The sequence below is a fragment of the Brassica napus genome, chromosome A6 (assembly GCF_020379485.1).
Source record: "Brassica napus cultivar Da-Ae chromosome A6, Da-Ae, whole genome shotgun sequence".
Taxonomy (NCBI): Eukaryota; Viridiplantae; Streptophyta; class Magnoliopsida; order Brassicales; family Brassicaceae; genus Brassica; species Brassica napus.
Genome location: NC_063439.1, coordinates 4,246,738 through 4,261,343, shown reverse-complemented (window position 1 = coordinate 4,261,343; position 14,606 = coordinate 4,246,738). Strand labels below are relative to the sequence as shown.

General features: G+C 37.6%; 4 protein-coding genes across 10 annotated transcripts; 3 read left to right on the top strand and 1 right to left on the bottom strand.

Moving 5' to 3' along the window:
• Positions 1-211: 211 nt before the first annotated feature.
• On the top strand, positions 212-3,999 carry LOC106350132 (phosphatidylinositol 4-phosphate 5-kinase 7). 2 transcript variants are annotated; one of them, XM_048782146.1, is made up of 10 exons: positions 212-377; positions 610-684; positions 771-1,802; positions 1,935-2,102; positions 2,275-2,440; positions 2,524-2,634; positions 2,707-2,894; positions 3,027-3,181; positions 3,335-3,500; positions 3,588-3,999. In XM_048782146.1, the coding sequence occupies exons 2-10, from the start codon at positions 674-676 to the stop codon at positions 3,865-3,867; spliced, it is 2,277 nt and encodes a 758-aa protein (XP_048638103.1). In that variant the 5' UTR covers positions 212-377; positions 610-673; the 3' UTR covers positions 3,868-3,999. The 2 variants fall into 2 exon arrangements, with proteins under 2 accessions (XP_048638103.1, XP_048638102.1); XM_048782145.1 differs by having other exon boundaries at positions 229-377; positions 768-1,802.
• A 66-nt stretch (positions 4,000-4,065) lies between these two features.
• Positions 4,066-6,752, bottom strand: LOC106350144 (uncharacterized protein At1g10890). 5 transcript variants are annotated; one of them, XM_013790075.3, is made up of 5 exons: positions 6,635-6,752; positions 6,296-6,501; positions 5,319-5,525; positions 4,638-4,857; positions 4,066-4,480 (listed from the first exon to the last, which is right to left on the bottom strand). In XM_013790075.3, the coding sequence occupies exons 2-5, from the start codon at positions 6,442-6,444 to the stop codon at positions 4,190-4,192; spliced, it is 867 nt and encodes a 288-aa protein (XP_013645529.2). In that variant the 5' UTR covers positions 6,445-6,501; positions 6,635-6,752; the 3' UTR covers positions 4,066-4,189. The 5 variants fall into 5 exon arrangements, with proteins under 5 accessions (XP_013645529.2, XP_048638107.1, XP_048638105.1 ...); XM_048782150.1 differs by having other exon boundaries at positions 5,651-6,501; positions 6,604-6,699; XM_048782148.1 differs by having other exon boundaries at positions 6,296-6,446; positions 6,635-6,689.
• A 677-nt stretch (positions 6,753-7,429) lies between these two features.
• LOC111216235 (glycosyltransferase BC10-like) lies at positions 7,430-8,764 on the top strand. The gene is made up of 2 exons (XM_048782141.1): positions 7,430-8,008; positions 8,084-8,764. The coding sequence occupies exons 1-2, from the start codon at positions 7,514-7,516 to the stop codon at positions 8,720-8,722; spliced, it is 1,134 nt and encodes a 377-aa protein (XP_048638098.1). The 5' UTR covers positions 7,430-7,513; the 3' UTR covers positions 8,723-8,764.
• A 289-nt stretch (positions 8,765-9,053) lies between these two features.
• On the top strand, positions 9,054-11,664 carry LOC106380967. Of its 2 annotated transcripts, XM_048782142.1 has the most exons (4): positions 9,060-9,713; positions 9,870-10,073; positions 10,176-10,295; positions 10,880-11,664. In XM_048782142.1, exons 1-4 carry the CDS (start codon positions 9,534-9,536, stop codon positions 11,072-11,074), a joined length of 699 nt encoding a protein of 232 aa, XP_048638099.1. In that variant the 5' UTR covers positions 9,060-9,533; the 3' UTR covers positions 11,075-11,664. The 2 variants fall into 2 exon arrangements, with proteins under 2 accessions (XP_048638101.1, XP_048638099.1); XM_048782144.1 differs by lacking the exon at positions 10,176-10,295 and having other exon boundaries at positions 9,054-9,713.
• The last annotated feature ends 2,942 nt before the right edge of the window (positions 11,665-14,606 follow it).

Genomic DNA, 14,606 nt, shown 5'->3' with positions numbered 1-14,606 from the left:
AAAAAAAAAACTTTTTGGGAAAAAAAAAGAACAAAGACTATATATATTTCTTGAGAAAATATGTGCCCATTTATATGAACCAGTCAATTCAATACAATAATAAAAGATTTTTTTATGGTTCAACATAATAATAAAAGATATTTATGAGAGAAGAGAAAGGAAAAAGAAAAAAGAAACATGTCGCATAAATTCGCTAAAAAGAGAAAAGAGGAAGCTGGTTTTGAATGGGAACATTGGTGCATGCGGGCGGAAACATAACTATTTTACAGTTAAAACATCAGAATAAATTAAAAAAAAAAAAAGCTTCTCAAACCTCTCTCAACCTCTTTGGCCTTTCTTCTCTTCTTCTTCCTTCTCTCTTGTTAAGATTCGTCTGGGTGAGTACGCTGCGTATTTGGGTGTCTTACTTACTTGTGTGTATTAATTAATCAAATGATTAGCTCTTTCTGTTTTGAATAATGAATTTGAATGGAGCTACTGCCCAATAGCTATTTCGTCTCGTATAGATTGGTTGAGTACTGGGTTTTGCTGTTTGACTTCTTCACGATTGAGTATTTGATCAATCCTACGAGTTTCTTATTCAAAAATTTGATCTTTATTCACCTGCAGAGAAGTGCTCAAGAAGGCAGCTTTAGACATCAAATGTTCTTGTATCACTAGAAGCTAAGCTGAGATGGATACAAGGTGTTTGTGTGTTTCGTTCTTAACTAATCAATTCCTAATTCATTTCCCACCCACCTTGTTAAAGTTTGATACTTTCTGTGTAGTAGTATCCTCAACCCTCTTGGAGAAAGAAGAGAATTCTCAAACGGTGATTTCTACTCTGGTGAAGTTAAAGGACTGCTCCCTCATGGTAAGGGAATGTACTCATGGTCAGATGGAACTATCTACGAAGGAGACTGGGACCAAGGCAAAATCTCTGGCAAAGGGAAGCTTATATGGTCCTCCGGAGCCAAATACGAAGGAGACTTCTCCGGTGGATACCTTCACGGCATCGGCACCATGACTTCACCAGACCAATCTGTTTACAGTGGAGCTTGGAGGATGAACGTAAGGCACGGTCTCGGGAGGAAAGAGTATTGCAACTCTGATCTTTACGATGGCTCCTGGAGAGAAGGGTCGCAAGAAGGGCGTGGTAGCTATTCTTGGACTAATGGGAATAGGTACATAGGGAGCTGGAAGAAGGGTGGAATGTGTGGGAGAGGGGTGATGAGATGGGGGAACGGTGATCTTTTCGATGGGTTTTGGTTGAATGGGTGTAGACATGGCTCTGGTGTTTATAAGTTTGCTGATGGGTCTTTGTATTTTGGGACGTGGTCTCGTGGTGTTAAAGATGGGAAAGGGATTTATTATCCTGCTGGGAGTAAACATCCTTCTCTGAAGAAGTGGTGTCGGTCTCTTGAGTATGATGACACGGGGAAGTTTGTGCTGTCTCGTAGCTCGTCGATAGATGTTGATGAGCTGAGGAGTTTGAGTTTGAGTGCTGTGAATCGAAGTCTTTCCATGAGAACTTCAACTAGTGGAATGTCTGATCATCCAAGAGAGTTGACATCTAAGTCTGCAAGGTCTTTGGGGTCAGGGCAAAGCGAGGGACAGGATAAGAAGAACCGTGTCGCTTACGAGAGGGAGTACATGCAAGGAGTTTTGATTAGAGAAAGTGTCGTCACGAGTTCTGTTGACAGGTCACTCAAAATTAGACCACCTTCAACTCTTAGTAAACAAGTCAGTGCCAGGACTTTCTTGACCTTTCTTACTGGGGAACATAACTATCATCTGATGCTAAATCTCCAACTTGGTATCAGGTAAACTATGTCAACACCATTAAGTCTAATGACCACTACATGTTAATATCAACATCTATGTATCCACTGCATATTTCTCTAAGGTTGCATTATAATATTCCTCTTAACACAAGAATCATTGGAAGTTTATAGGTATACTGTTGGGAAAATTACACCAGTGCCAAGGAGAGACGTACGTGCTTCTGACTTTGGTAAGAAGGCCAGAACGGTGATGTTCTTCCCTAAAGACGGCTCTAATTTTACGCCTCCACACAAATCTATCGACTTCTCTTGGAAAGACTATTGTCCTATGGTTTTCAGGTAAAAACAGTTTTTCTTCTGGCAGATAAAGATACTTGTAAAAGTTATGAACATCTTACCGCTGCCTTATATCTCTGTTGTTCCTCTTGATCTGTCTATCTTAAGGATCAAACAATTATGAGATAAGTGATTGTTTGTTCATTCATTTGATATTCTGTGCCTTTTGTTTCAGGAATTTGAGGGAAATGTTCAAGTTAGATGCAGCAGAGTACATGATGTCTATCTGTGGTGATGATGGCCTGACAGAGATTTGTTCCCCAGGGAAAAGTGGCAGTATCTTCTACCTTTCTCACGATGACAGATTTGTGATCAAGACATTAAAAAAATCTGAGTTGAAGGTTTGAAACTGACACAAAAGCTGTGATTTGATTCTTGCTAGAACTAACTGATCATCCATCTTTTTTTTTTTTTTGGTTTATAGGTTCTACTCAGAATGTTACCTAGGTACTATAAACATGTAGGGGACCATGAGAACACACTTATAACCAAATTCTTTGGAGTTCATAGGATCACACTCAAGTGGGGGAAAAAGGTAGGAACTTACATTTTATTCTTTAAGGTTTTTTCTGTAACATGAGCATGAGCTTTTTGGGTCTTTTGATAGGTACGCTTTGTGGTCATGGGAAATATGTTTTGCACAGAGCTGAAGATTCATCGTCGATATGATCTCAAGGGTTCATCACATGGGAGATTTACTGAAAAGATTAAAATCCAAGAAAAAACCACATTGAAGGATCTTGATCTTGCTTATGAATTTCATATGGACAAGCTGTTAAGGGAAGCACTCTTCAAGTGAGCGCTATTATCTTCTTCTTCCTGAAATTGTTTACAGTTTCTTGGTGCATTCATCGTAAGAAATGATTAAGCAGCTGTGTTTTTCATTTGAAAGTTTCTAATTGTTTGTGAAACTTCTTGTTTCGGCAGGCAAATTTACTTGGACTGCGCGTTCTTGGAATCTCTACAGATCATTGACTACAGTCTTCTACTGGGATTACATTTTAGAGCACCAGGACAACTTAATGATATCCTTGAGCCTCCTAATGCAATGTCAGATCAAGAGAGCGTTTCCTCTGTAGACGGTAGGTGTCAGTAAGTTTGAAGAATTCTATTAGTATTCTAATGAAAAGCTTTAAGACACTTCATGCCTTTATATATGAAGATGATTACAGAACAGCATTGAAGCAGATGGGGCCGTGTATATGTAACTTACCGTTTCATATTTTTATTTTCAGTTGGTGTGACTCAAGAACTCTCCATTCCTCCAAAAGGGTTGCTATTGGTGACTCACGAACCCAACTCCGTGAGTACTGTACCAGGTCCTCACATCAGAGGAAGCACACTCAGAGCATTTTCCGTTGGAGAGCAGGAAGTTGATCTCATTCTTCCTGGAACCGCAAGGTTTACTTATTTCCATCTCTTTTGTTTTCTTCATTTGATAAGTGCTTATAGCTTAACAATGTCATTGCATCTATCGTCTTTTGTTAGGCTGCGGGTACAATTAGGAGTGAACATGCCGGCTCAAGCTCACCACAAGCTTGATGAGGACAAGGAAGAGTCTGCTACAATTGAGCTCTTTGAAGTATACGATGTGGTGGTGTACATGGGAATTATAGATATTCTACAAGAGTATAACACCAAGAAGAAAGTGGAGCATAAATGCAAGTCTTTGCAGTATGATCCCATGACCATATCTGTGACCGAACCCACCATTTACTCAAAACGCTTTGTCAATTTTCTGCATAAGGTGTTCCCTGAAGAGATGTAGGACTCAAACAACAATCATTCTTCTTCCATTTAAGATCATCTAGTCAATGCTTTTTATACATCTGACATTGAAAAACCTCACTGTGAATGTTTTTTAATTTTTTTTAAGTACAATGAATGTGCTTCAGGATGATGCTTATATATTTGCAACACAAACTTAGTATGTAATAGTCATGACATAAAAATACAAACGAGAATCTAAGCTAGAACTACAGGATAATATAAAAGGGGTTTAAGCACCAACAAATAATTATAAAGCATCTTTGAGAGAAAGAAACACATATCATCACAACAGAATCATTTTCATTTTTCCCTTCATCCATTCACTTGGAGCTTAAGGCAAAAGATAACTTAGGGCGTGATTTGTTTTTACCCAACAGTTTCATCTGTTTCAAACGTTCTTCTTCCTCTTCTGCTTTCTTCTTTCGCATCGCTTCTTCCTTCTGTCTTTGCCGCTCCTCCAGCTCCCGATAACGTTCCTCCTCTTTCCTTTGCCTCTCCATTGCTTCCTTTAGCTGAGCTTCTTCTAGTTTCTTCCGGTTCTCCTCTTCTATTCTCGACATCTCTTCTCTCCCTTGTTGCTCTCTTTCCTGCGACAAACACCGCATGACGCCCTGAAAAAAGGCTCGTTCATCAACAACTCTCCATGATAGGCAGATTCATAATAGCAATTCGAATTTATCGAAAAATGCCAAGAGCAAGGTTCTAAAAAGAATGATGATGAACTATCAACTATGTCACTGTGTGATAAGGATAAGAACAGACGTCTACCTCTTTTTCTTTGGCTTCGATAAGAGAAGCTGCCTTCTCCTTCTCAAGTTGAGCTGCGACTTCTTCATTAAGTCTCCTTCGTCCTTCCTCCAACAGTGTTAGAATTTCCATTTTGATTTTCTCAGACTGCAAGCTTTCTTCAACCTTTTTCAGAATAGCTTCTTCAACCCGTTTCGTAGTTTCGTCCTCTATTAGCTTTAGTTCTGCTTCCTGCTGTCGCCTGTTGGAAAACATAGTTAATAGTTAGAAGACACCCACAGTAGATTCAGAGCCATAAATATCACCTGGACTTTTTCATATCTTGATGTCTTCAATCTTGAACAGAATAGAAGCAAAAATACTATTCGAAGAACGATAAATTTCGTGAAGGATATTTTAACACCACCATAGACACAAACAAACCTTAGCTAAGCTATTCTTGTTCTTTTAACGTATACATGTTTAACTCAGTCACGATCCATGTAAATGACTCTCAGAACTTATCAAATCGAGATAATATGAACATTATTGCCAGAAGATCAAATATAACAAGTCGAATAATAGCTTATCTCCCTTTAAGCGAAGCCACTGAGACAATGCCATGAAACCTGTTGCACTTTTAAGACTAATAATCAAAGCACTCCCACGTTACAGTAGAATAACATTTGCGAACACAAAACTTTAGTTTGACATAACATATACCTTTTCCGCTCTTCCTCTTCTCTGATTAGTTTTTCCCCATTCCTATTTTTAGCTGACTCAAAGGTTGTGGCAGGAGACCTTCTTGCAGGAGATGGAGAAGAGCTCCTACTCTTTTGTCTTTTGTAACGTTTTGGTGTTGGTGAACGTCGCTTAGGAGTAACAGATCGACTCCGGTGGCGCCTAGGAGAAATAGAACGACTTCTTCGTCTGTACAACACCCAAAATAAAGCGGTAAGCAAAAGCTGGAACGGATGAACTACCACGCACATGAAGACTAGGCATCAAGTAGCCCACACCTTCACATAACGAAAACAAAAAGTATGTGCAGTTACCTCATACACTGATAAGAACTATCAGCTCCAACTTTTATCACATGAAGAAGCTAATGTGAGAAAGGATCAATGAAAGAATAACCAACAGCATCACCAGCTCACTTCCCCTCCCATAGAACGGGAAGAAATTTGAGCTTTTAACATAATGGCAAGAGCATGGATCCAGGATCCTCTTCTTAATTTCTCAGCCATGTTCTCAACATATCATTCTATTATCCTACTTAGAAACATAAGGTGGTTTTTATCTCTTTATTTTTAACAATCTCCATTTAAAAAGAACATCATAATGAGTTAATGACTGCTCAGGAACTTCTGAGAGAAACTACTAATGTTATCCCAACTACCATCTGCTTTTATGAATATGCAGGCTGCACTATCTAAAACGTGAAACTCCGGTAATAAAATAATCCAATAAATTGAAAATTGCAGCCAAAACTTCTTACAATAATCAAACAGAATTAGAAAAAATGTTTCCAACAAGACCATCACTCAAAAACTATTAAGACAGCATTTGTATCATCCAGATAGATTCTATAGTTTCTTACATCTAGCCAGCAAGATACATAACAGTGATCCATAGTTTCTTACAGTCCTTATGATGAACCAATTAATAACGAATAGCTCAGAAAATAATACGTGTATCACCTGCTATGGGAATAAGACGAGTATGGAGAACGGCTCCTGTCTCTTCTGCTTCTCCTGCTATGCCTGTGCCTTACAGGAGACCTCGAGTGCTTTCTGCGCCGTGAAGGTGATGGAGAAGGTGACCTCGATCTTGACAAGTCCCGAGGCATCTCTAAATTAATCAGCAATTTGCTTTATAACAAGATCAGATTAAATCTCAAAACTTTCTGCAAAATCCAGAATCAACAACTAATAATATTAGCAGGTGAAATAATATTAATCAAATTCGTCTATTAAATCTCAAATTTGCTCAACCATAAAAGAGCTACCTAGAAAATCAGCTGAAATCGTCTGACTTACCGGAGAATCGTGTATGGTTGGATCGGCTCAAGAGAGTCAACACGGAGAGAGAGAGGAAGACGGGTACGGGTACGGATTCTGGTGGATACACTTGTTTTGTTGAAGATGAAGCCAGTTTTGTAATGCCTGGAAAGCCTTTTGGGCTTACATGATACCGTAGGGGTTTGGGCCTTTTTAAAAGTCCAATGGGCCGTACGGGTTTATTGCAGAATATCCTACTTTTTAATCCGTCATTCGGCTTCTTTCCATTTGATTAGATAAGAGCAAAATAAGTTTTGAAATTCAGTGTCCATTATATAATCAGAAAAAATTGCAAGCAATGACATTTTATATATTCTAGACATGTATGTGGTGTATATTTTATATATCGATTCGTCCTTTACATTTTCATTTTTGTTATACATAAAACACTATAGGTGATAAAATAGTAAATTAATTTTATAATGTATTTGTGGTAAGTGGTAACACACCAATAACTTAACATTGCCCGCAAATTTCATGCTCATCTTCTCTCACTTTTCACTTCACTAAATCACGTTTCACTAAACCCACAATCTTCATGCACATTTCCCCACACCATGCACGTCCATCCAATGCATACATACATGATCATGCCTAGGTTTGGGAAAATATTAATTAATCCTGAGAATGGAGTTACGTGTTCATACTTTCATCTCTGAACAAAATCATTTCAGCCAATTAATAATTGAACTTTTGATCCCTTTAAAGACTTATTTCGTGGGAAAAACGGTTGTCTCAGTGTAAAATATGCTAGTCACATTTTCTCATGCACTATATTATATATATGAACACATAAATTTGGAGTACTTGAATGACGTACGTAGATCAAGCCAAATAACTACACCCAAACAAAACAATATGAAGAAGCAAAAGTTCACAGCCTTTGTTAAAGAACTAAACGTACGCATGAAGAAAGAACCGATCACTCTCCGATACATTCACATCCTTGGCACAGTTGTCTTCTTCACCTCCATCTCATCTCTTGTCATCCTCCTCGCTCTTTACCTCAACCAACGACTCCAAACTTCTCTCTTCTTCCAAAACGATCATCTCTCATCCAATCCTCTCACTTCTCCTTCTCTTTCTCCTCCTCCTCCACATGGCAGTGACATGTCGGACGAAGAGCTAATGCGGCGAGCAGCAATTGCACCACGTGAAGCGGTGATGAATGAGACTCATCCAAAGGTTGCCTTCATGTTTCTGACGAGGTGGAACTTGCCGTTGTCCCCTCTTTGGGAAATATTCTTCAGTGGCCATGAAGATTTTTATTCCATTTATGTTCATACATCGCCTGAGTTCACAGAGGAGCCACCAGAATCTTCCGTATTTTACAAGAAACGCATACCAAGCAAGGTCTGCTTAATATTGATAGATTTATTTATTAACATTCATCGATATAATTTCATATTTTATTATCAAAATTTGCAGGCCGTTGAATGGGGAAGATCGTCCATGATGGACGCAGAGCGGCGTCTTTTATCGCACGCGCTTCTAAAACCATCGAACGCTCGCTTCGTCCTCCTCTCCGAGACATGCATCCCTCTCTTTAACTTCACCACAGTCTACACTTACCTCATGGGCTCCACTCGCTCTTTCCTCGGCTCATTCGACGACCCAAGGCCCATGGGCCGAGGCCGTTACAACCCCAAAATGCTCCCGCACGTGTCTCTCTCCGACTGGCGGAAAGGAAACCAGTGGTTCGAGCTCTCACGGAGAGTCGCCGCCGAGATCATCTCCGATCACCGGTATTACAATGTCTTTAAGGATCACTGCCGCCCGCCGTGTTACATCGACGAGCATTATATTCCGACATTGGTTAACAAAATATGCCCGGAGATGAATTCGAACCGGACAGTGACGTGGGTGGATTGGTCAAGGGGTGGGTCCCATCCAGCGAGGTTTGTGAGGAAGGATATCCGGGTCGGGTTCTTGGATAGGATCCGGTTTGGGTCGAATTGTAGCTACGAGGGTGAGGTGACGAACGTGTGTTTTCTATTTGCAAGGAAGTTTCATGTGAGCACTCTCGAGCCTCTCGTGAAGATTGCTCCATATTTGTATGGAATTTAAAACTTTAAATCATTGGTAATAAATAATGTATTTAAACTAAAATATTCTAACCAGCCAAAGCACATGGCCAGAAGAAGAGTACGTATTAATGTACTCCTGTATGTTTAGATTACTATGTCCGAGTGGCAAATTAAGTGGTCAAATTTCTTGGCCTCCAAACTAAGTTCTAATCATTTGTTTGCGTTAATCGTTTTGACTTTTTAGTTGAGTTTCGTATCGACTATATATATGTTCTTTGTCTGGTCTAAGATTGGATCAGTTTAGTTAATCTCGCATGATATTTACCATGTTCAGTCTTTTTTTTTTTTTTGTTGTTGCTAAATTACCATGTTCAGTCTTATAATGTTCAGTCTTATTATAGCTTGTTTGTTTCAAGCAGATCGGGAGGTTATGTCATGATCTTTCGATAAGATGGCCACATGATAGCATAACTGACCGAGAGAAAGATAGGATAAGTTTATCAAAGGTGGCTGTCGACTTTATCAGGAGGATTTCTCGTTTGACCAAAAACTTTATTTGTGTCGTTGAATCGATATAGTAAAATAAATAAAAGGTGGCTGTCAACTTTCTTGGCGTGCAAACCAAGTTCTAAATAGTGTATCTTAGTGTACAAAGACTTCGTAAGTTCTTCTTAATATAATAGAAAAGGATTTAGTAAGTTTATTATATATATATATATCAAGTCCTAGACATGTATTTTGAACTCATAATATTTTCTTCCACATTGATAAACCATATTACCGGAAACAGTCTTCCATTTTCCTGCAAAACCTAACCTAACTTTGTCATAGGCTTCATCTGGTTCTGAAATATGGAGGTTGCAGAAATTGGTAGAAAGAAAATCAACCAAAGTGTTAGACATCAACAGCAGCACGGTGAACTCAGAAAGAACCAACACCGAGACGCGAGGCTAATAGAAGAGAGTGAGAAAATGGTAGAAGAGCTACAACAACAAATGTTTTACATTGGAAGAAAAATTCCTGAAAAACAGGTATGTATGCTTATTGATAGAAGTGTTCATTTTGGATAACAAGAAATGAAATCACTCAAATACTTGTTGAGATAAATAGTTATCTCCGTATAGCTTGTGAATGAACTTAACCAGGCTTGATACTGCTACATGTATATGTTACTCTTCAAAAACCAGCTTAATCTTGGTAGTGCCAAGTCGAAGGCAAGCTACAGATTGGACTATGGATGGAGTTACGGAGAAAAAATGATATATAGGAATTCCGAGTTGGATCGAAAAAAGATGGAGCTTGAAAAGCTAACTTTCACTCATGGTGCATATCGTGACAAGAAGGCTGTTCTATATTTCTCTTCCGGAAGAGAAGCAGAAGTTAACATTCATGTTAGTTAATTCTAATCGCTTATCTTCTTTGTTTTGTCTAGCTCGATCTCAAAATGTTGAAAGTTAAAAAACAAAACCTATAACAAGAATGGATATTTACAGAACCTAAATTGCCGGATGTTGCATGAGGCACGTAGCATCGGTGAGGAAAGACTTTTTCTCAATATGGCTAATAAAAAGCATAGTAACTCTGGTTCTTCTCTTAAAGAACTTGATCAACAAGTTAAGTTTATTTCTCTAGCCACAAGACCTTCCATTAGACCTTATTCATTGTTTTATCTTTTCATTTTGGTTTTTACTTTTAACCATCTCTGTTGTATTGGTATAGGTAGGATCTGTCCTTTGTTAACATCCATTGATAACTTTCTTGTTCCATCATATTCGAGATATGTTTTTCTGATAGAGTTTTACCTATCGATTCTCTTGTAACAACTCAATCACAACACTCCAAACACTTTATTAAATCAATGAGATGACGAACTACACTTTAGATCTCGAACCGTTGAGATGCGTCGGCTTAACCCGAGCACAATCTCCTCAAGAACACTGGCTTAACCCAGCTGCTCTCACTCAAGTCTCGCGACTCAATTCTAAATCCAAAAGCTCCCTCCCCGTAAACGACGACCTTGTGCTTTTATACTTGATTCTTGTTCAACAGCAAAGTCTCTGAACCAAGGAGAGTATCTTCTCAAATGCCAGCTCAGCATATAAAGACTTCACCAGCCTTCTAATCCTCCTATCTTCTCACGTACCCAAAGCTAATACAAGCTTATCATTTTCTTATGAGTTTGTGTCAATCAACGCAGATTTGTTGGTTAGGCCACGATCTTGTGATGAAATGGCGACTCAATAGCACAAGCGATCGAGATGAAACAAGAAAAAAACTAATGGAACTTGTACTGGAACGAGAACAATTATTTCGTGACGCTCCAGTAAAAGGTTTCCTATGGAATTCATTACCGTCTACAACTAATTTACGGAAACAGATTCAGGTACTATAACCAAACTAGAGAAGATTTTGACTCGCACTACAAGAAAACAGGGGGATTCTGATGGCCGAAATCGTCAGAAATTCGTCGGAATAGACCGATCCTGACGAATTTCTGACGAACCAGTCCGTCGGTATAATTTCGTCCGAAAAAAAAGATTCGTCGGAATTTCGTCAGACCTTCCGACGACTTTCTGACGAATACCGAGAAACGTCATTCTGACGAACTTCCGACGATATTCCGATGCGGACACACGAGACCAGAGTTCATCGGAAAAACTATATACCGACGGAGCACGTTCCTCGGACTATACCGACGAACCGAGTCCTCGGAAAATACTGACGGACTATGGTTCGTCGGAATTTTCCGAGGAACCTTCTCCGTCGGTATTTTCCGAGGACTTCGTTCGTCGGTATAGTCCGACGCCCTCAATTCGTCGGAATATATCAATTTTAAATACGAATTAATTTTGCATTTTTATATATATATTTTTTTATATTAAAAATTAATTAATAAATAAATAAAATCTGAAATTTAAAACTAATAATATTATAGAATTTAAATTCATACAAACCGAAATAGAAAAAAAACATTCAGAAAGTTTTAAAAAGCAGAAAAAACTAAGAACTCGAAGACATCAAACGATCTAGCTTCTGCATTATCTCGGCGTTGAACTTCTTCTGGAGCGGGAATATATGCGGGAACCGAGTTTTGTTCGTGAGACGATCCCGATGCACGGGAACTGCTCACCAAACTACGTCGAAGACGGGCTGCGGGGCGGGGTACATCCTCGGACCTAAAAAAAAATTAATACATCAAAAATCTTTTCAAATCATTTCTATTTTTAATGTTTTCATTTATATATTTACAAAAGGTTTTATAAACGTTTTAAAAAAAACTATTAAACCTTTTATTATACATAGTTTATTACTGGAAACTTATAAAAAATTATAAAAATTTTAAATTTTTTTATTATACATGATTTATATATATATATATATATATATACACGTATACAAAATTATAATTTTTTTATAAATATAGAAAAATGTTGTTAAAAATATTTTTAAAATTTTTAAAAAACATTTTATTATACATAGTTTATTACTGGAAACTTGAAAAACGTTTTTAAAAATCAAAAAATGTTTTAAAAATAGTAAAACGTTTTGAATTTTAACAAAAACACAAAATAATTCCAAGAAAAACTAAAACAACAATCCAAACAACAATCCTAACTTATATATCCTAAACTATCCATTCAATCCTAAAATTTTCAATCAAACAACCTAAAATCCGAGATCTAACTTCCAAAACCCTAAAAAAATGAGATAAAACAAGGTTGGGATGATTCTTACATGATTTGGGGTTTGGGGAAGAGATATGAGGGTGAGAAGAGGATTCGCCGGTGATAGGAGCTCGAGAATGGTCGGAATCGCCGTGAAAGGGAGAGAAATTGCGCAGAGGATTGAGAGAGAGGCGGAGGCGGAAATAACGAAGAAGGAAGAAGAAGGGTAATTATATTTAACGTTTCCGACGGACACAGATTCGTCAGTATACCGTCGGGATAATGAAATATATACCAATTGGCGGTTCGCGAAAATTTTCACGTGGTTTGGTTTTCCCGGGTAAATTGAAATTCCGACGGAATTGGTGTCCGTCAGTATATTCCGACGGAATACTGACAACTTTTTCTGACCGAATTCCGACGACTTAGTGTTTAGGGGTTGATTACAAGTTTCTAAATGCAAAATCTAAATCTTTGATAATATATATAGTATTTGCATAAAGATTTAACATTAAAAATGTTCTTATAACACGATTTTACACAACAACATTTTTTGTAGTGTAAGATTAGATGAATATGATTGTATAAGTATATGAGTGTTAAGATGAGATGTTATGAAAACAATGATATGCATACATAAATATTTTAATGAGTTGTTATATTTGAACGGTTGTGATCTAATACTATACTAAACACTTATTATGTGTTATATTCATAGTTTTGGCATCTAAATTTATAGATTTTTATGTTTGAAATTTTTTAGAAACACATGTCCTCGGTCTAGTTCGTCGGAATGTCGTCGGTATATTCCGACGAATTACGGAGGACATTTCCAAACTTCAATGGAACCCTTTGTCGTCACTATGTCGTCGGTATTTTGCGAGGGATTTCCGACGGAAACATGGTTCATCGGAAATTCGTCAGAAAATTCCGACGGAATACCGACGGCGGTAACAGTTATATCTGTTAATCGGAATGTCGTCGGAAGTTCGTCGGTATATTCCGACGAATTTTCGACGACTACAACGGTTATATGTTTTATCAGAATGTCGTCGAAAATTTGTCGGAATATTCCGACGAGCCATTTTTCCTCGGAAATTCGTCGGAAATGGCCGACGGAATTCCGACGACTTCAATTTTTTTGTTTTCGTCGGAAATTGGTCGGAAATCCGTCACAAACGTCCGACGACATTGTAGTCCGTCGGAACCTCCGTCGGAATTTGGCGTGTTTTCTTGTAGTGTCGGTTTTAGTTTCAGTCTCTTTGTTCATCACTTTATGATATATATGTAAACTCTGTTTGTCGTAGTCTGTGGAGAAATGCAAAGAAAAAAGGATAAAATCAATTTCAGAGAGAAGAAAGGAGATAGAATCTCACAAAAGAGAATTAAGGAAGGCTGAGAATGAGATCAAGTCTTTGAGAAAAACTTTGGAGAGGATTCGCCAGAAAAAGCAAAAAGCTTTGCAAACACTTTCACTTCTTAAGGAGTCCTTACAAGAACCACTGTGAATATCTATGGAGTTTGCTCTTAAAACTTTTCTATCAGCATATAGGCACTTGATGTACAAAACTGTTTTTTTAATGAATAAAATTTAACAGTCAAAAAGAGAAAAAAAGAAGAAGAGATTGTCACTTCTTAGCATAATGTTTCTTGTTGTTCAAAAAAAAAAAGAGCAGTGTTTCTTTTCTTGTTTGAACATCACTTAGCTTATAGTAATATATGAAAACTATAACCAACAAGTTGGATTAGTGGCGCTTGAGAGATAATCCCAATACGGCGAATCTGCAGTTCGATCCGGATTACCTTAAATGATAAGAATATATAGCTGTTGCAGGTTTTGTGAGATTAGTCGGTTGACCTCGATCGCCAATTTCTCAAGGTTATAAAAAAAACTATGAAGTTTGTATTTTTTTAATATGTAAAAAGTTTGGAGGGTGAAAATGCAGAATAGCTAAGCGGGGGTTATTGGTCGGTGTATTTTGATGGATTTGAAAATCCAAACTAAATCTAGTGTTATTGGTTCTATGATTTTAAAATATGTATTGAAATCATGTGTTATTCGTTTAATGATTCATAAATTCTAATTCAAATCAAGTGTTATTCGTTTAATGATTCATAAATTCTAATTCAAATCAAGTGTTATTCAATCATACGGATTTACTAATAGATTTGATTTCATAATGTATTTGAATGAATTTGCATGGATTTCTTTGTGAAAAATACAAAGGCCCAAATCCGAAGAAAAACCTCCGGATTTGT

Coding starts and splice junctions, on each gene's coding strand:
- LOC106350132 (XM_048782145.1), top strand. Junction 2,103..2,274: donor TATTGTCCTATGGTTTTCAG/GTAAAAACAGTT, acceptor CTTTTGTTTCAG/GAATTTGAGGGAAATGTTCA. Junction 2,441..2,523: donor TAAAAAAATCTGAGTTGAAG/GTTTGAAACTGA, acceptor TTTGGTTTATAG/GTTCTACTCAGAATGTTACC.
- LOC106350144 (XM_013790075.3), bottom strand. CDS start 6,444: ATGCCTCGGGACTTGTCAAGATCGAGGTCACCTTCTCCATCACCTTCA. Junction 5,526..6,295: donor TCGTCTTATTCCCATAGCAG/GTGATACACGTA, acceptor GGTGTTGTACAG/ACGAAGAAGTCGTTCTATTT. Junction 4,481..4,637: donor TCGAAGCCAAAGAAAAAGAG/GTAGACGTCTGT, acceptor GCCTTTTTTCAG/GGCGTCATGCGGTGTTTGTC.
- LOC111216235 (XM_048782141.1), top strand. CDS start 7,514: ATGAAGAAGCAAAAGTTCACAGCCTTTGTTAAAGAACTAAACGTACGC. Junction 8,009..8,083: donor AGAAACGCATACCAAGCAAG/GTCTGCTTAATA, acceptor CAAAATTTGCAG/GCCGTTGAATGGGGAAGATC.
- LOC106380967 (XM_048782142.1), top strand. CDS start 9,534: ATGGAGGTTGCAGAAATTGGTAGAAAGAAAATCAACCAAAGTGTTAGA. Junction 9,714..9,869: donor GAAAAATTCCTGAAAAACAG/GTATGTATGCTT, acceptor TTCAAAAACCAG/CTTAATCTTGGTAGTGCCAA. Junction 10,296..10,879: donor TTAAAGAACTTGATCAACAA/GTTAAGTTTATT, acceptor CAATCAACGCAG/ATTTGTTGGTTAGGCCACGA.